Source organism: Peromyscus maniculatus, chromosome 20, assembly GCF_049852395.1.
Source record: "Peromyscus maniculatus bairdii isolate BWxNUB_F1_BW_parent chromosome 20, HU_Pman_BW_mat_3.1, whole genome shotgun sequence".
Classification (NCBI taxonomy): domain Eukaryota; kingdom Metazoa; phylum Chordata; class Mammalia; order Rodentia; family Cricetidae; genus Peromyscus; species Peromyscus maniculatus.
Genome location: NC_134871.1, coordinates 38,486,267 through 38,506,460, shown reverse-complemented (window position 1 = coordinate 38,506,460; position 20,194 = coordinate 38,486,267). Strand labels below are relative to the sequence as shown.

General features: G+C 47.1%; 1 protein-coding gene across 9 annotated transcripts in view; it reads right to left on the bottom strand.

Annotated features, from left to right (window-relative positions):
- The window catches only part of Khdrbs3 (KH RNA binding domain containing, signal transduction associated 3), a 172,200-nt gene extending 152,486 nt beyond the window's left edge, over window positions 1–19,714 (bottom strand). The window contains exon 1 of one of the 9 annotated variants that reach the window (XR_013046421.1): window positions 19,524–19,694. Coding sequence is in view for 4 of the 9 variants with exons in the window: in XM_076556016.1 (XP_076412131.1) it covers window positions 19,212–19,353 (142 nt within the window). In the remaining 5 variants the exon portion in view is untranslated. The other 8 variants (XR_013046420.1, XR_013046423.1, XR_013046422.1 and 5 more) reach the window with 8 other exon arrangements.
- Between the last annotated feature and the right edge of the window lie 480 nt (window positions 19,715–20,194).

Below are 20,194 nucleotides of genomic sequence, written 5' to 3'. Positions count from 1 at the left end.
AGACACCTTCCAGCACCCAGCACAACCACCAAGACATTTTGACAAGGTTACACTTTTTTTTTTCAGTCTTTTTTTCTTCTCTAACCATTTCCTACCTAGTGTCCATTCATTCAGTGTTGCTTATTTAACACCTTTTACAAGGGAGTAGCTGAAAAAGGACTGCATACATGGAGTTGACTGTCGGCAAGATATGCATGGTAGTGGATCGTGTCAGATGGCTAGAAAGCACTCTCTGAACAGAGTAAAGAGGGTAACTGAGGAGGAGAGGTGTTTCTGGCCACACTGTGTAGTTCTCTTATGTATGTTCAAGCAGATCACTTTTTCTAAGGCCAGGTACTATTGCCTAGTCACAGTTAAGGTCCTAGCAGTCAACATAAACAAATCGACATCAGTAAAGTAATAACAGCAATACGTAACATTTATTGAACACTGCTACCTGTCAGGCAATAATATTTTGCACCTGGTAGCATATTTATCCTTCACCCTGAGTCCTGTAAGGTGGCTTCTTTGACTACAGCCATATTTTGAATCAAATGAGGAAATGTAGGACGAGACAGTTACTTGCCCCCAGGACACACAGCTAAGAAGCAGGGCAATGAGACAGACTAAGCTTAAGGCCTATTTCTAATCATTACACGGTAACATCTTCCAAAATGACTGGATAGTCCCAAGTGACATCAAAGCAAACTGGAATTCTCCATTTACGCTCTAAGCTACATCTGAAAGTGTTCTGAACCCAGAAACAGTCCCTGGGTCAGGAGGGAATGAGCTGGTCCTGACTGCAGTCAAACTTCAAGCCCTGGCAGGTCTCAAAGGCCTCTGAAGGAAGCTTAGCTGAGGGGCAGAAGGAAAGTGGACAGTGGCAGAAAGAGGCCAGAAGCAGGATGCCTTCCTGCCAGGGAGCATTCATTCCAGGAAAGAACCATGGGATCCAGCAGGGCTCTCCTTCATATGCTTTAGAGCATCCAGTTCCAACGGCTAATCAGCATCCAAGATTCCAAAGCAAAGAAAACGCCTCATTCTTCCCACCTCAGCCGTCATGGCAACAGCCGACTCTACCACAATGTAATGGCAATTACACACCACCATGGGAACTGCAAACCACAACACAGGCACTAGTCGCAGTTGAAAGTATTTCGCTGCCATCCACTGGGCTCCAGGTCTGGGGCTGCACAACAATGCGACTACAATAATTATTGGTTTAAGAAGGTATTTCCAGACAGCCCTGACCATTGTGCTGTGTGTTTAATGTGGAGCAAGAGTTCATAAACGTAATTAGCAAGCTCCAAGCACTGGCCAGGTGCAGAGTGTTTAATTAGCACACACAGCACTTCCAGAGAGAAAACAGATCAGGGTTTACCTTCTTTTAATGGTTAAGGGGGCAGAGACAGAGGAAGGAGCCTGGATGTCTAACAGCTCTATGGAAGGAGGAAAAAGCCCTAACATGACTAAGCACAAGAACAAGGCGCCACAAAGTATGTAAAGTGCAGAACTGAGTTCTAGCTGCTGCCAGCTCTTGGAGCAGATCCAGGATGGTACGGGCCAAGCACGGTTCACCTTCTCTAAAACGCACATGCTTGTGTTCCTTTGATGTTTTCTCTGTATAATTACGATGACGTGCACTCTGAGTTTCTCTCTATAATTCCCTGAGTTTTATGGAATTGTTTCACTCGATAATGTTGAATATGCTGAAATAGATGCATAGAACAGCAAAATGAGCAGTCTTCGATTCCAGAAACAGTCTGGTTTTCACTTATGCTAAAGCCTAATGTCTCACAGGCTCAGTGGCATTAGCTCTACAATGGGAGCACTGGCACTCCTCTGCAGGAGGCTGTTGCAAAGATTACATAAAATAATGATCTGGAAATTAGACCCTGGGCGTGTATAGAGGGTAGGCGGGAGCCACCACTAGCATTATGATGTTTTAGTTCTGATCGTGGACTAGCCCAGAGCTAATCACATGGAACTAGACAGCAGATCATTTCCTTCACAGGTCCTCACACAGCACTACAGACTGATGACAATATGCTCTGAACTTCTGCTTTTACCAAGGGCTGGTGCAATTCACCTGGCAAGTGGGCACCACCACTGCCACTTCTGCAGCTGTCATCTTTAATTGGCATTTACCTCTTTTTCTTCTTGCTCTGTTTTTCTATCTTAGTCGCCCAGCCACGTGGGGAGCCACGGAGCTTTGAACACAAATGGGCACAAATTGAAGTCTTATCCCATCACTGTGCTTGGTAACCTTAAGAATGCTCTTCTGCCTGCCTTTCTGATGCTCGGCCTCCAATCTGCCAATTCACAGAGGAGATTTTTCATTGAGGTTAAAGACAATGGTGTCCACTTCACAGACTGCAGAGTATCAGGATTAGAAGAAACTATTTTAGGAGAAACCAAAAGTGGCCGTTAAAAAGCAGCCCCAAAATAACACTTAATGAGGTAGGCACAGTATACAGAGGATAAAAAGCAGCATGGGAGAAAGGGGGGGAGGGAGGGGGAAAAGGGGGAGAGGTCACCAAGTCAGTCAATTAGCCACCTGGTCATTCTGACATGCCATTCCAAATCTTGGGCAAACACCTTGGCAGATACTCTTGAGTATTAGACAAATCAGGCCTCGGTGAAATGCAAAAGAGAAACCAACTCCACCACACCCTTACCTCTCACCCCTCTGTAATTTGAACGATGAATTGGGAACAGCCTTCCTTCCACTTGTAGTATTCAGTTTTAAGACAGCCATGTGACTTTAGGCCAGTCACAGCTCTGTGAGAGCCTGTTTTCCCACTGGTAGGATGGAATTGATGCCATTCATCTCTGAAGATGGTTCTGGGGACTTGGGAAATACTGTCTGTCAGTCTCCCAACACAGCCTGATGCTGAGCAGGAACTCAAGCTTTAAAGCCCATCTTTAGTAGTCATCCTGTAGCAGCAACAACTCATTTGATGTCTCTAAGATCCTGATGCACAATTTGAGATAATCAGAGTACATGAAAATCTCTCAAGCCTGGCTGTAGATACTCTAGGCACCTGTAAACATTCATTTCCTGCGGCACACCCCAACGCTCTATGGTAGGCAGAAAATTGGCTTCCTCCAAAGACATCTGCATCCTTACCTCCAGAGCCCATAATCATTAAGTAGTGTGGAGAACGGCTGTAGATGGGACTAAGCTGGCCTTTAAGTGGCACTATTACCCAGGTGAGCCCAGGACAACCACAAAGGCCTTACAAAGGCAAAGGCCAGAACAGAGACGATGGCCTCCTGGTGCTGCTTTTGCAGACAAAGGAAGGAGCTACAAGCCCACTCCGTGGCTAGTTTCCAGAGGTCAGAAAAGCCAGATTCTCTACAGAGCCTCCAGAACACTCAAAAGCATCTACAGGGATCTGAGCGCAGGGCTGGGAGTTAACAACGCCACTGGATTAGTAATAATTGTTACAAGAGCCACAGAAAAGGAACACACTACCAGATTTTCAGATTCAAGTGGATCTCATAGATCTGAATCTGAAAACTGAAAACAAAAAAGAAAGTAATTTTGCTTCTTCTACACAGTCATACCTCTCATGAAATCTCTTAAGGACATCACTGTAGTGATCTTAACTGTGACGATTCCATGCCTTGTCCATAAAGAACTCAGAGGATGATAAATCACACAGGCACTCAGTAGCTGCAGCAACAGTGTTAAGTCACGACACCAAGACAGATCACAAAACACAGAAATACCCGGGGTTTGAGGAGGAGCCAACTCAAGCGAAGTTGCAATTTTCAGACACTAAGCCAGAGATTCTGCACGCCTCCCCTGAGCACTGGGCCACCTTCAAGCACACTGGATTAGGTTTCGCCATGGCTCGGATTTGGTGAAACTCGGTGCTGTGGAAGCTTGGTCTTTAGTGATCAACTCCCTGAAGGTAAACAGATCAGAGGAGAGCCACCCCATGTATGAATTGATGCCATCTCACTAAAGTGGCTTGGGTCTAGACCAGTTCTTTAAGAGTGAGCTGCCAGGACACAAGCTGCCTAGTTTTGGCTCCTTCTCTCTGCAGTGGGATTCCCTTCCACTTGCCTAGGACGTCGATGCAGCAAACTAACCACAGACACCATGCTGTCGGGACTCTCCAGCCACTGGAGTCATGAACCATAGAAGCCTCTTTATAAGGGAACTAACTGGCTTCAAGTATTTTAGTGCAGCAACCCAAAACTAACAAAGGCGGGTTTCAAGGCAATGTGTGGTTTGAAATCTTTTGTGAATAGTTTAACTTCTTAAAAACAGAAAAGGCCACACTACTCCTCTAGGTATATCTATGTACTATCAGTTGAGACTATCATCTTCACTTCATGTAAGAAAGCCAAGTCAACTTAACTGAAAAGGTCTATTACTTCATTTTCAGACAGATCAAAAAAAGTCTAGAAAAGACCCTCTTATAGATCATTCAAATAGAAATTCACTTTTATTTAAAGTGCATTAAATGAGTTATGAGTCTGTCATAACCAGTTTCCTCATATTTCACTACTTCACTAGGAAGCAACAATTCACCTAGGCAAAAGAAGTACACATTTTACCTGAGTCTGTAGAGGATAGCGAGGGTCCCTCAACCAAAGGTCTTAACCAAGCATGCTATCCAACTCTTCTGACACACCAATTTGTCTGAGCCAGAGGGCAAAATAAAAAGTACATAGTTAATAAGCAAATAAACACTGTCCACCAAAACATCTTCCCTCCTCAAATTCTCTTTTTGACCAGCTTTTATCGTGTGACTTCTTATTCCAGCAAGAGAGCTCCAGCATACTACTCACTGTGGATTGGGCCACTGCCTCTCTCAAGAAAGCAAACCAGAACCAGGGTGCACCCATGAGGAAGGCAGCAGAAAGGAAGGTGTCTGGGGCTGCTCTCCACTGCGCCCTAAGCCCTAAGCATTGATCTATTGCTGTTCCTATGGCAGAGGTGTGTGGCCTCTGCACTCTACATATAGTATCAGGGAGGCAAGCAGGCCCTGGGCAGGCAGGAGGAGTCCCACTCAAGGATCTGAAGATCTAGGTCTAAACATTCACATTTGATGTAGCCACATACATCAAAAGCATCCCCAGAGAAATTGCATGGTGCCTACCATTAAATGTAAAGTCCACTGGCAAGGTGTGAGTCAACACAAAGTCAGAGCTAAAGAAAAGCTACCAGGGGCTGCTGAGTTTTCTAGGGGATGAGGCCATGCTCCACCACACTTCCTGGCCCTGTACCATGGTGCTCTGCTCCATCCACTCTAGCAGCTGGAGTTCAAGTGTGTGCAGGATCGGCATCAGCGGCAGCAACGCTTAAGATCCCATTTAAAAAGCAGTGCACTGTGTCACTTAGACACTCTTTAGGAAGATAGGGAAAGGCGACAAGAGAGGCCTGAGCTTCTGGCTAGCCCTCTCCTGTCATGGTTCATCCACAAACCTCAGAATGCACAAGCCTGACATAGATGTCTGAGAAATGACAGATCTCCTCAAAGCTAGTTGCTGGAAACTCAACAGAAAAACAATCTACTGCCTTCGCTCACCAAAGCAACTTCAAAGAAGGAATCATACATGAAAACGCGGGGACCAACCAGCCATGCTGTGCCCACCCTCTCCAGGCTAAGCTCTGAGGGGCTGGCACAGGACAGTGAGGCACATTCCCCGCCTCTAAGGTGCTTAGGTCCACCTGAGAGAGTAACTTCCAAAACTCCGTTATGACTGACACAGTGGGATCAGTGCAAAGTACTGGAAGAGAAGGGAAGGGGGAAACCTGCTAGACACACAGACAGAAGAGGACATGACTTATTTATTACACAGTAGACAAGGAGCACGCAGTCTTCAGAGAGGCCATGTTTTGACACTAAGGAAAAGCATTCCTCTCCCAAGAGTCAAGGATGTTTGTGCTCTCCATCAGGGTCACTCTGAAGCCGCTCTTCCCTCCCCTGACTAGAATAAAGCACTACTTGCTCCTAAGCAGGGCCACAGGATCCAGGCTGTCTTTATTACAGCACTTACCACCCTACAATATAAATGTCTTTTAATTTGGCCGCCTCCCCACTGTGCTGGAAACTCTTTAAGCAGGGATAACATATTAACCAGCTCTGTGCTCCAGCACTTCGCCCAGCCTAGCCATGCTCCCACTGCGTAAGGATGGAACCCACCCCTGGCCTGAGGAGACTCGGAGAAACACACGCCCTGGCAGCCTGCTAGAGGTGCCCGGAGAAGGCTATGATTTCCTCAGTGCAAAATCATGCTTTTTTTTTTTTTGTTTAACTCTACATAAATCGCTACAAATTCTTTACGGCAAGCAAACTACATGGTACCAAAACAGGTAAGAGAAGAATTCTTCTGCCCTCCTCTAAGTATCTCAAAGAAGTATCCAAGGAGCATAAACTCTGGGCCTAGTATTTATTCTATGCTGGACTCCCTAAAGGGAAAAACAGTAACATTTGTGCTGCTAGTTCACTAGACTTGGGGAAAGGAGGATGGCTGAGGTTTAAGGACCTGACAATATGTTAGCACTTCACGCAGATTCTCCCAGGACCATTTAGGAATGAGAACACTAAAGTCTGTGGTACACATCACCAAAGCTAACGCAGCGCTGAACTGTCCAAGGATGGAGAAAAGGAAACTGTGATATGACAGAATCATCCAGAACACAATCAAGCAACTGGTAAATTACACCTCTTAATTCTCTCCTTATTCTTCTAAGTCACTGAAGGCCAGGAAAATACAAAGCAATACTTTGGACCTGGTGACGCATACCTGTAACTCCAGGACTGGCAGAATGAGGCAGCAAGATCATGAATTCAAGATCAGTCTGGGATACATAGTGAATTCACACCAATTTATGCTACACAGACAAGACTCTGCCTTTAAAAATTATGAAATAAACTGAACACTGAGAATTCTGACTCTCTATTTGGTCTAATGAGCATTTTACTAAACGATGGGCATTATGTCAAAAAGCAGATAGTCTTCTGCCGGGGTGTGTAAGGAGACTGAGATGCAGGGGCACCAAGGAATAGCATCTTCACGATATTCATGTGAGAACCAAAGAGTAAACAATTATTAACAGAACCAGAACCTCTAGAGATGTAACAAGGTCTCCAAGGTCAGCTGCCCTGTGGCAATCAGAAGTATGCTAAGTTCACTCAGTCATAAAGTATCCGTGGGCAGAACTGTCAACCCATCTAGGACAAGGCTGAGGACACTTCCTGTGGCTCCCAACAAACACGAAGGCCTGCTGATGAATGGAAGACTTCTAGGAATAATAATGATGATGATAATATAAAAAGGAGACAATTAGGAAAAGCCTAGTTTGTTCCAGGCCATCAGAGATGTCTTAGGTGGGTGTGATCACCTCTCCTCGTCAAGGTACTGACTGCTGTGTTCGGGAGCCACCTGGGCTCTGCGTCACTGTCAACCACTACTCCAGTACAGACAGTGTGATTCCACCACAGGTGATCTGTCCTAACGACAGACTTTCCTCAGGGAATAGGATCATTCCTGAGAAAACCCTCCTATCACTGCTCTCAAGAAGTCCCTTTATAAATCCAGTAAAGCAATACATTACATCAAGACAATTTTGCGAAACAAGTCTATCCCATAATGAGAAGAAAAATGTAATCTTGAGATTTTTTTTTCACTCAATTGACTGGTGCCTTTCTGCTGAGCCTGAAAGAGTAATGTGAGGCCACAGGAGGGCCAGGGACCATGACCCGCAGGGTGGTTCTGCCTTTAGACAGGGCTTTACAAAGAAAGTGCCAGCGTGGGGAGACGGCTCCATTCGTATGTGCCAAGCAAGCATGAGGACCTGAGTTCGGATCCCCAGCACCCATGCGAAAGGCCAGCCGCAGCAACACGCCTGGAAGCCCAGCCTGGATTAAGAGACAAAAGGAACCATACGACTTGCTGGCCAGACAGTGCAGCTGAATCAGCAAACTCCAGCTTCAGTGAAAGATCCTGTCTGAAAAAATAAGGTAGAGTGCCACTGGGAAGGACACCTGATTTAGGCCTCTGGCCTCTACATGTATGTGTGTGGGCACACACATACACCCTCCCTACCTCCCACACAGAAGGCATCTGTCTGACCGTGCCAAGAAAATGCACCCGCATAAGTTTACAAAATTATTTTCCCAATATAATAATGAAACACTGAATAACATGCATAAAACGCTTAAAAAGACTCTCATCTTCCAGGTATATTGGCAAGCTGCAGGATGTTGGAAAGACCTACATAAGGGGAATGAGTGGTCTGCAGTAGATGTAGCTCAGTTATCATTTAATTCAGACAACAACTTCTATTGTGCCCTCTCTGTGGGTGATGGGGAAAACAAAACTCACCAGATCTGGTCCTCAGTCTGCAACATGAGAGTAGTCTGGGGTAGGCTGACTCACCCCACGACAGCCTTGCACACTGCCTATTTTCACAAAGCCTTATCAGAGTGCACACATACTCACTCATTTACATGCTTTCCTGATACACGAACAGGAGCTTAATAGAAGGCATACATCAAAAATATCTCGTCTTGGGTTTTTCCAGAAAAGGCCTGAGTTTCACAAGAAGACAATGGAGACACCCTAACAGACACAAATCTGCTTCCCAGACCTCGGAGCAAGGGGCCCGGAAGCAAGGACACTGTGGCAGCCCAGACCCGGGTTTGAAAGAGCATTCCTCGATGAGAGAAACCAGGGCACTGTCTAAGACAGCACTAATTTCAGAGAAAGGCACCAGCAAATGAGCTCTGGAACAAGATGCTGTTTCCTCTCCAGCACCCTTCAGTGACTGGTTCCTGGACTGCCCCAAATACCCGAACGCACAGATGCTCAAGCTCTGTGTATAAAACAGGGTGATGCCTACTTACACTGAGCTATCTGTGTCTTCTCTGTTCACTAGATGATCACCAGAATACGTGTTAGTGCTTAATACTATGTAATCTGTAATCACGTATGATTTATATAACAAAAAAAAGTGCATGTTTAATGAAGATTCTATTTTTTTCAAATACTTCTAATACATCCCTGGTTAAAAACATGGATATGAGACCCATGGATATACAGCAGGCCAGCTATACTCCCGTGTGACAGTCCCATCAAACAGGCCAAGGGTACAAGGCAAAGAGCTCCCAAGAACCACATGTGGGACAATATGAGCATGCTTATCCAGTAAAGGGTCATAACTCATTGATTAAAATAATCCATGAGCATACAAGATAAACGAGATAAACTGAACAGAGGGGCGGGGAAAAGGGATAGGGACAGAGAGATGGCCAAAGAGAGGAAATGTCCCCTTTCCATAGAATGCCAACTGATAAATGTAACCGTAGCGGAGGAGTTAGAAAACTGCCATTTTATAAATACCACATCCACAGCCATGTTTCAGGTAAGAAATATTGGGGGCTAGTCTGTGAGGGACAGTTTGACAAACACGAGACACTTAGCCTTAAAGTATAACCCCGGAAACGGTCTAAGTAGTTACAAAAGGAGACGGTTTACTTGTCAGGAAGATGATGCCAGCATAACTTCAACCGGTCACCAACCTGATCAAAAGGGCAGTGAGGATTCCAGCACCGTGCGCCCTCACACACACACAACATGTCACCTCCACAACAGTGCAAAAGAATCGGACAGCCCAAACTTAGAGACGCTTCCCGCGAGCACTGGCGTGTCCTCAGAGGCAGGGGATGGCAGAGGGCTGTTGACGCTAACACACTGGGAATCTGGCAGCTGGCTGCACTGTGTGCTCTGGATCTGGACCCCTCAACTGGATCAAGGGGCCAAAACAGGTCTAGGATTGGGTGATAGGCCAGCATCACGGCTGAGCGTCATCAACACTCAAAAAGAAGGCCCTTCTTGTGGGGAAGTAGGCAGAGGTGTTTACTACTCAGAGGGCACAGCCATGTGACATGTGTACCTTGCCATCAGGGGGTCATGAACCTATACAGAGGGCGGGAGAAGGAAGCTACAGCAAATGTTAACTGGTGGATCCATGGAGATGGGATAAAGGGACCTTAGTGCTACCCTTTACATGTAAGCTTAAAGTTATTTCCAAATAAAGCTTTAATGCCAAGAACAAGAAGTATCTTGAATACTGGAAGAAGAAAAGACAGATAAATAACTACAAGACATCATTGAAGGTAGGAAAATGAAGATGTGGGGAAACAGAAACGACACTGTGCGCCAGCACCACGTCAGTGACCTAACGGTACTCAGCATCCAGTTCATAGCTCTTTAACAAGAGTGCCAGAAGAGGAGTGGATATGGGGGGTGGGGCGAGGAGAGGGAGGGGAAACCAGTCAGATTGTATTGTATGAGGGAAAGAAAGAAAAAACTTGGTCCAGAGAAAGAGTAAGCTTCATGTCCCTATGAGTTCTAACACAGCACATAATCCGCTCTGCAAAGTCTATTAGCGTGTTTACCTCCCTGCCTGGGCCCTGCACACCTGATGAGACACAGTATAAAGGAGAGAGGAGGCTGGAGAGATGACTATGGTTAAGTGCTCTTACTGCTCTTGCGGAGGCCCCCAGTTCTGTTCCCAATACACACAATGCAGCTCTCAAACCCAGCTTCAAGAGATCTGATGCCCTCCTATGGACACCACACACATGCCCCCCCCCCAAACACACACACTAAATAAATAAACCTTTAAAAAGAGGGACACATATATTAAAATCAATAATGAAGGAGACGATGACAGCAGCAGCCATTTGCTCTATGCTCACTATACACCTCGGCTCCTCACAGCACCTCACGGAAACACCACACAGAGCACTTCAGAGCACATGTACCTGTTCAATCACCATTTTGCAGTCAGGAAACTGAGGCTGAGAAGAGTCAATGCAGCCACGGCCACAACACAAGAAAGGCAGAGCTAAGACATGAGCCCAAGTTTGGCTGACACAAAACTTAACTCTCCTGGGCTGCAAAATGGTCTGAGTCCGACTCCAGCACCATTTCAGCCAACTGTGGCTTGCACGTGGCGCAGGAGCTAAGGGTGGAGATTTTTCTAAGCGGTCAGCTACTGTCTGTGCTCTCTGATCATAACTGGACTGAAAGCAAGAGACACACACATGAGGCACTAAGAAAACCCAGTCCCTCCCCCACAGAAACCAGGCAGTCCACTCTGCCCTGGCCAACAAGCAAGAGCTGGGGTCTGAAACCAAGACAGAAAAGGTAGCTTGTGGGGACCAAAGAAGACCAGGTGAAGACCTCACGTTAAATATCACTGTCACTTCATGTCAGTGACAACAAATTCGCTAAACATCACTGCCATTTACAAAGCTGGGAACGTCAGCTCAGAGACAGAACTGTGCTGGTTCAATTTAGCTGTATTAAATATTCACAGTTCAATTTAGTAGTTCAAAATACTTCAACACACATTACCTGCATCATTGAAAAACAATTTTTGGAATCCTTATAGCCTCTAGATGCGGTGATCCAGTGTTCAGTCCTGCTAGAAATAACTTTAAAAGAGAGCTGTGTTTGGTTTTTTTAAAACCCTCCCAAGGCTCTGTGCCTGGAAATGACAGACCCTCTAACTCACCACTCAAGGCAACAAGAGGCAGAAAACCCCACACCAGATGACAGATGTTATTTTACTGTCCTTTGCTTGCACATCTAAGACTTTGATACACATACCTCGATACAAACTAACTGTGAGAACTAGAATTGTTCTTTATCTGTAGAATGAGACAAAACTAACTTCACTAACTTTCAGTAGTACCCAGACTGAAAGAAATGTGTGGAAAAGCAAACTAGCAACCGAGCACAGCACCCCTTAGGAACTCAGAAACACTGGCAACTAGACAAAGACATGCCACTGTGTTCCGAAATGCTGGCCAGAAACTGCCCTATATTTGAAAAAAGTAAGAGAAATGCATGAAAACCCAAAGAAACGCAAGCTTGTCCATCAACACTAATTTCAGTTCAGGAGTTAAGCTAGTATAGATAGAAGCCCATCAGCAGCTATGTGGAGCGCCATCTAGTGGATGAAAAGCAGAGCACAACTGTATATCATGATCAGGAGAATAACACCAGGAAAATGAGAATGAAAACTACCCCTCCCTGCTCCGTTCTAATCTCTCAATGGGACCTCAAACCAATAGCGATCCCAAGTGTTGGATTTATGCTGAAAGGAGAGATCAAAGAGGTGGCTGTCGCACATCCATGCCCTTTACCGTGCCAAAGAAGAGCACCAATAATGTGCCAGAACACCTTTAAAATCCTTAAAATAGCAGCAAAAGCTGATTGGTGAAAACCATGGAAATTTCCAGCCTCCAACTCAGAGCTAGCTCTCTTGTGTTGTGGAGGCTGCGGGGCCAGACACGCTTTAAGCTGCGCAGTCATAAAAAAAAAAAATGTTTATGGAACTTCATTTGTTAAATTTAGGCTTCAGGTGCTGTGCCTCAGCTAGCATGATGAAATCAACCCTAGCTGCTGATTCTGGTGGGGTGAAAGAAGAGGCTTCCTAAGCCAGGGATTCCTCTTCCCGCACTTCCAAGGCTGGAAAACTAAAATCATACTAGTATCATACTAAGACTACCATACACAATGGAGCTAGGACCTGTGTTTTAAGGTGTCACTAGTCACTGTGTGTCTGGAAAGTGACCCCGGTACTGACCTCACACATCTGTCTCAGGACAGTCTACAAAAACAGCAGGGAATAATAATGTAAAACCTACTATGTGTTCTGCATTACATATGTGTAAAACATCAATCATGCCAACAGAGCATGGCATCCTACATTTGCTGATGGCACACTGAGGGCCTGACAAATTATACAACTGGACAAACCTGAAGGGTGTCACCTTCCACAATCACAGAATTCTTTCTGCACAGTTTGGTCCCTGTTAGGTATGGCCAGTCCCAAAGTAGCAGCCGCCACCAGTCTCTACACTGGCAGCCGTCCCAGTCTGCCTCTCTGTACACAGGGAATCTGTTCTGCTCGGCAGAGCACTGTGCAAAGCTTCGCAGGTAATTTAAGGAGCTGAACCAGCAACACCAGTCATAAGGCCCACTTCCACACTCTACCTGGTGCTCCGAGGCGCATGCACTGGGTAATTAATTAGCTGACCTTCCTGAGCTTAGTTTTCTCCCCTGTAAAATGATGTATTCTTTTAAGAATATTAGAAGAATCAAATGAAATAATATACATAAAGCATGCAAACAAGAAAAGGCCCCTGATGAATGGCAGCTGCAACCATTAACAATTACAAGGCACATATGTTTAAGCACCCTTCCAGAAAGCCCAAACTATTATTTGTGGAAATATAATCTTGTGTGTTAACGCAACATTCTTTATTTCCTCCTTTCTTTTGGAGCCTGGTTTTAAAGGATGGAAACTTCCTCACTATACCACAAACTAAGTAAAAATCGAAGACACTCTGAACCGGTCCTGGCAGACCGAGTATTAAACACAAAGAGCTCTGTAGCTCTATAGGACGTCTTCAACACGGCAGGCCCTGAGCGAAGATTTTCCCTTGCACACTTTCTGTGCCACGTTGTCCGGCTTTCTCTCTGACTTCCAAGATGCATACGTTAAGTCTGGTTCCCCACCTTGAACACCCACCAAAGACTCAATAGTGCTCCTGAGAGCTCGGGGCACAAACTGCCTTTCTGTTTAAGCACATTTTCAGATACCTGTTTTAAAAAATTCATCACCGCCAACGGAAATTCCTAATGGGCTTCTACCATAATCAAACTTTTCTCTAAAACCAACACTAACAGCCTTTTATATCCTTTCTTAAAGTATCCCCTCAAAACATGAGGATCTGAAGTTCCAGCTTGACTACAAGCTCCACCTCCACTGCTTTCTGTTTTGGAGCTACAGATGCCTCATTAGGGAAAAAAAAAAAAAAAAAACCAAGGGAGCAAGGCAGGGATACAATTACCTTCCTTGCAAGATCTGGTGTGGCTCAGAGATAATGCACAGGATGCACCTGGCACCAAAGAGGCCCTCTATGTGGTAGCTTGTATTTAACCAATTATAATCACTCTTCCAGAGCTAAGATCACCCTGCTTACTGTTTTGGTAAAAATGCATGCCATTCTCTCTCTTTTCAGCCAGACAGATGACAAATGGCAAACAGGTCTTTGGATACCCAGGCTGAAGTTGGCGTCTGGCATTCACAGACCTTCAGTTGTTCCTCTGACTTCCAGTTTCTGGCTAAGCAGGGCTGCAGTGGTGCACGCCTTTAATCCTAGCACTCAGGAGGTGAGGCAGACAGGTGGATCTCTGTGAGCTCGAGGCTAGCCTGGTCTACATTGTGAGTTCTAGGCCAGCTAGGGCTACATAGTGAGTCACTGTCAAAAAAAAAAAAAAAAAGGAAAAAAGATAGGTAGGTAAGTTTTTGGCTGGCACTACAATTGCAGATTAACTCCTTCAGGTAAGAAGGCTTATAAGACAAGTTCCAAGGGCTTCCAGAATTCTACTTTGTCTCTATTTTAAAAAGAAAAACAATCATCTCATTGTGGATTTCAGGAGGAAGGCTGCCTGCACCAGAGTGCACTGGTTTATCAAGTTCCTCAAGAAAGAAAAAAAGTAAATAAACATCTGATTCTAAGCCGATCTGACGACATCTTCTCATTAGCTCCTGGAGAAAGACCCCTACTGTTCTGCCACATTTAGGATCCTGGCATGTTCTTCTGCCTGCTTTAACACATTTCACTTAGAGCCTTCCTGCCTTCCTGCCTTCCTCAGTGATGTGCACATTAGAGTCCTCATCCCCACCCCCAGGCCTGGCACTCCACAGAGGTTAGGAGCACAGCTCTCTGTGGCTCTGAAAGGCCAAGCGCACATTCGCATTCTTCATTACCTTTATGGTCCTTACTGCCCAGCCATGAAGGCTGGAGTTCAGTTTGCAAGGCCCAATCATGACACTTGATGCTACCTCCTGAAGCCACAAGGCCGGGTGACAGACCAGGTCTGCCTCCAAGCAGGCTCTCACTCTCCCAGCAGAGTGATGAGATCTGAACAGCAGCATCACACCTGGGCAGAGGTAAGAACTGGGACTGGAGACAAGAAAAAAGCAATGGAGCCCTCCCCTTTGGTGGAGAGAGGAAAGTAGAACTAAAGCAGAAATCCGAAGGGGGGAGAATAAAAATAGACACCATATCATGTATCTCTCAACCCAGTGTGGTCAGGCAGAAAAAGAGGCAACTGCACATCCCGGAGCCTGGCCTTCCTAGTCTCCGCCTGTCATTAGCCAACAGTCTTACAGGAACTGCACTTTCCAGACCCCCCGAGGGTCTGTACAGAACAGCATGGCAAAACCAACCACCAAGTTTTGCCATCTCTCTGACATCCTGAAAGTACGCCATGCGGGGCAAGTTCTACAACTGAAAGCCTGGCCCAAAGACCTCTCTATCCCTGGGGTGTTGGCAGTAGAAAGAACACAAGCATCACTCGGGCCGGAGGGCCTCAGAAACACTGTCCTAGTTCATTTGGACCCTCTGGTCACTCTGTATTCCAGAAAGACAGCCGAATGACTAAGTTCCCGAGGAAAGAAGACATTTAGTTTATAACACAGTGGAGCATAGTTCTTCACCTCCTCTCCAGTACCCAGCACAAGAAGCCTGGCACCCAGGCTGGGTCCCCAAGGTCCATGTGCTGGAACACTGTTATCTCTCTAAAGGCACTGCATACAACTCGGGAGTGGCTGACCTCCAACGGAAGCACCACCTCCATCTCCTACAAAGACAAACCAAAACACACGCAAGCAGAGGAGAAACAATCAAAACCGAAATAATGGCAGCCTCCTCTGGATGAAGCTGGGAATCGCACTCCCAGAACACAGGCACCACTTACCAAGCACTCTGCAAAGCTCACTCTTGAGCCCTCACTGTACAGGTCTGAGCACATTCAAGCAAAAAAAAAGGGGGGGGGATTCCCCAAAAGGGATGCTACACCACTGAACTTCGTGCATCGCAAAGAAATATGGGCTAATGGCCCTCTTTCTGCACATAGAGAGCTCCACATACAGCCTAAGGAATGCAAAGAACCCTCTTACTTGAAAAATTGAGGTACCATAAAAACCATTTATTTTGAAATATCAACACAGGCCTTATCATTGTGGACAGACAGGCTACGTCACTCTGGTGTCCTCTACTCCACTCCCTCCTGTCACCAACAACTAAATTTAACTTGGCCAGGAACAGCGACCGATCCATACATAACCAGATCATTAAAAACATGAGGCTGTGCCTTGGACAGACTTAGACAGAGAGCCATCCCAAAGTGCTAGATTAAGTCAGAACACGAGGCATTCTAGAGAGGGTTTCAGTACGTGGGTATATCTCCTACTGGCAAATATAATGCAAGGCATGCAACACTACTCTCATCTCCAACTCCCTAGCAAGAAGCGTATCACTTTACCCCACAGGCATGTCTGTAGGAACAAGTAGGGAGCAGTGAGAGAACCCCAAAACCTGATTTCTTTCATATCAAACCTGATTTCTTGTGTCGTTAATATCAATTAAGCATTAGCCTTACTTTTCTTGGGGAATAAAATTTTACATTTGGGGCAGAGAGAGAAGCAGCTACCTTTGGAAGTTAAAAATCAACTCAGTAAGTAATGTCCATCATAAAACATTGGCCTGGAAAAAAAGGCAGAAGCCTACCTATACTAGAAGAGACTGCACCTGACTGCCTATCCACCCAAATCCTTACTTAAAGACTGTAACAATAATAATAACTCAGCCAGGACACTGATCAATGTTTATGAATACTGCATTGTGAAATGACTACGTCTCATGTACAAACAGTCTCAGTCTCATTATCGTACAGTGCTGATTACTAAATTAAAATACTGGTCACAGGAGAGCTTTAATTTGCAGGTGCCTTGGCCTCAGCATCCAATCCTCAAGTCTACAGCGGAGGTCTGCTTCTTCAAAGAAGTACAGGAAGAGACCACTATCTTTTAAAGCAACATCAATCTTCCTAAAGCACACACATGACTACCCTCTCTTACATTAACCTATCCAGGGACAACCATAGTCACTGTATTGATTTCAATAGTGTTTTAAATTAATGTGCAAGAAGAGTCCATTCTATCTTTTGGGGAAGTTGCATGTAGAAAGAAGAATGGCTTTCAAGACAGAGGATATGGATTCAAATTAACTCTCAGGACCTACAGGCTAATATGCAGCAGGGGTCCCAGCAGCCTTCCCGGAAAAGCACTGATTGTCTTGCCTACAGGGCTGCAAGTGTGAGGACAGAACTAGATAGCAAGTGCCTCAAAGTGCCGTGGAAACTCTGTAAATACTGTGAGCTTTGGAGACATTAGCTACCGAGTCTCTTACACAGGGCAGTAAAGGTTCACAGTGCCAACCATTCCCTACTGTTGGAGATTTCAGCATAACTTCTGAAAAGAGACCTTCCTTATAGGAAAAAAAAAAAAAAAAAAAAAAACACAGCAAAATAAGAATAACAATGCCTTCCTATAAGCAATAAGAGGGTGGCTATCAGATTTCAAATGAAACTTTGCCAACGATCACCCGAATGCTGACTTCAGACCCAATGTTTTTAAAACGGCACTTGTAACGCTGGAGTTACATAACAGCCCATAATTAATATTTTAAATGACAGACCACTACGTTCTGGATATCAGCCTCTGTCTCAAGTCATGTAAAAACTCACAGTAACAGCAGCATTCTAGCACCAGGGCTTCCTTCACAGGTGAGAAATGTACTTCTAACAAGAATTACATTCCGGATGAAAACCAAGGCAACCAAGTTCAACACCAAACAAGCCCTAAATAACAACACCTCTCCGGTATCTGGTTCAGGAAATGGAGCCATTATTAACACCAGTAGACGCAGGAACCGACAGAATTGTGAACATCTTAACAACACAAGGCTATGACAACGTGCCACGGAACACAATCCCGACTTTAAAAATAACTCATTATCCTTTAAAACTCGTCTCCCTAATTGAGTACAAGCCTGGTTTGATTTCTGTCTCTTCACTAAGAAAATTGTGCTTGGTTTCACAGTCCAGACCATTTCTAATCCACTGATCTCACACAATGTACAAAGAAATTTCTTACAGAGATCACAGCCCAGCAAGCAGTAAAAGATCTATGTAAATCACGAAGAGTGAGGAGTAAAAAAAAATCGAACTACAGGAATCTAACTACAAAACTGTTCAGAAGGACCAGGCGGTCAAACTTAAATTCTTTTTCTCTAATTTAGGAGCGAATGCCCATTACTCTTTCTCAAGCCTGCTATAGTAAAGAAATCAAAATAAGCATGCCATTAATGGGAGAGGCTTGCCAACGTATTTCTGTTCAACAATTCAAAGAAGCTTAAATTCGTGGAGACGGGAAGTCTCTCCACCACCCCCAGCAGGCGACAACAGCCTACTCCTGACAACTGTCTACAACAGACAAGTAGCAGAGGTCGCGGTTCTAAAACATAGGTATCTACACACAAATAGAATATGTCTGCCTCATCTTTCTCTCTCAACAATAAAAAGAGTCAGGGCCAGCACTGAGAGAAGCATACCCCTAGCCAGGAACCGCTGCACAGAGTGATTCATAAAATGGTTACAGATCTGATCAGATAACGTCTCGGTCATGTCCCTGAAAAAAAGAAAGAAAGAAAAGGAAAAAGAAAGAAAAAGAAGAAGGCCATAGGTCCCCAGCCCATCTTCCTCTGAAACACATATGCTGGACCCGGGTGCAGCAGACTGATCCGGGCAAGGCTGGCTTCATTTACCTTCCATCCTAATAGATGATCCAGGAAGCCAAAGCAGAAGTGAGCCTGAAGAATACTGTTCTGGGTAGGCGTGCCTCCATAAACCCCAGTGTCTCTGTCCTTGGCACTTTCCGGCTCCTTTCCCACCCGCGCTGGTTGGAGGAGTGTGAAAAATGGCACAGGCGGGTGGCTCCTTTGGCAATATGCTCAACCCTAAGCCTGCCACCAATGAGGGTCACCCGCCCAGCTTGTCTCAAAGAGAGAAAGGGCGAGCAAGAACGGGCTCTCTGGCGGGCCTCCTCTCCCAAACTGAGTCCTCCAAGGGCCGCCTGACTGCCAGGCTGGCATGAGTGCCCGCCCCCAGGAACGGCAAACTGCCCAGCCCGTGGCTGCCTGGGCACACACGGAAGATCGTGGGAGAGGGGCTGGGCTCCTCCCTCGGGGCCGCTGGGGTGGTCCTCCTCTATCTTGCTTGGAGGATCTGACCCTACACCTCTTCCCAAGGTCCCCAAACTTCACTAACAACCCAAGCACCTGTTCCCTTCACCTCCTGCGCAGCCAATCCGCTCAAGCCCATCCATTTCCCTGCAGCGCTTTCTTCCAGCTCCTTGGACAGCCCGAACACCCCGGGTCCCGGGGCGCCCCACTCTCCCTCTCCAGTGGGCTCGTCCAGCATCGGCCCAGACACAGGCCCCTGCACGCTCGCTGTGTTTCGCCCAGAAGTTTCCCCTGGGTCCACCGGGGTCCCCACGGATGCGCTTCCAGTCCCGTGCAGATAGATGCCCGGCCTCCTCCCTCCTCCCGGGCGCCAGCTGCGCGGGTGCCGTTAACGGCCGGCGCGCTCACCTCGGTTCACCAGGCGCAGGGCGTGCGTGAAGGAGGGGTCCAGAGAGTCCTTCTCCGCCATCAGCTCCGGCAGGTACTTCTCCTCCATGCTCGCCGGCCGCCGGGCCCGCTTCTCCGCCCCGCGGCGCGCGCGCGCCAGCCGCCCCGCAGCCCGAGCCGCCCGCCCCCGGCGGCGCGGACCCCGCCAGGCGCCTCGGCGGCCAAGCCGGGCGGGCGGCCGGGCGGCGGCGGCGGCTCGGGGCGGGCGGCGGCCGCTCAGCCCGGCCCCGTGGAGCCCCAGATCACCGCGCTGCGGGCCGCGAGCTGCACGGCGGCGGGATGAGCGAAAGGAGCGAGCGGGCCGGGAAACCGAAGAGCGCTGCTCAGGCTCGCCCGCCAGCCGCGCGGACGCCTAGCTCTGCCGCGACCCGCCCCGCGCGCCGCCCCGCGCGCTCTGAGCCGCCGCGCAGTGCCCCGCGCCCTCCCCCGCCCCGCCCGCCGCGCCTGCGCGCTGCGCCGACCGCCCGCCGCGCGCCGCCTCGTGGGGGCACCGGGACGGCGCGGGCCCGCGGCGGGGACATCGTGGGGGCGCGTCCGGACCCTAGGCCCCCGGTCTCCATCCCTGGCTCCCCGGGAAGCGTCTCTAAGCTGCCCAGCATTGCCTTGTAGGTGCACCGGCTGGGAAACTGAGG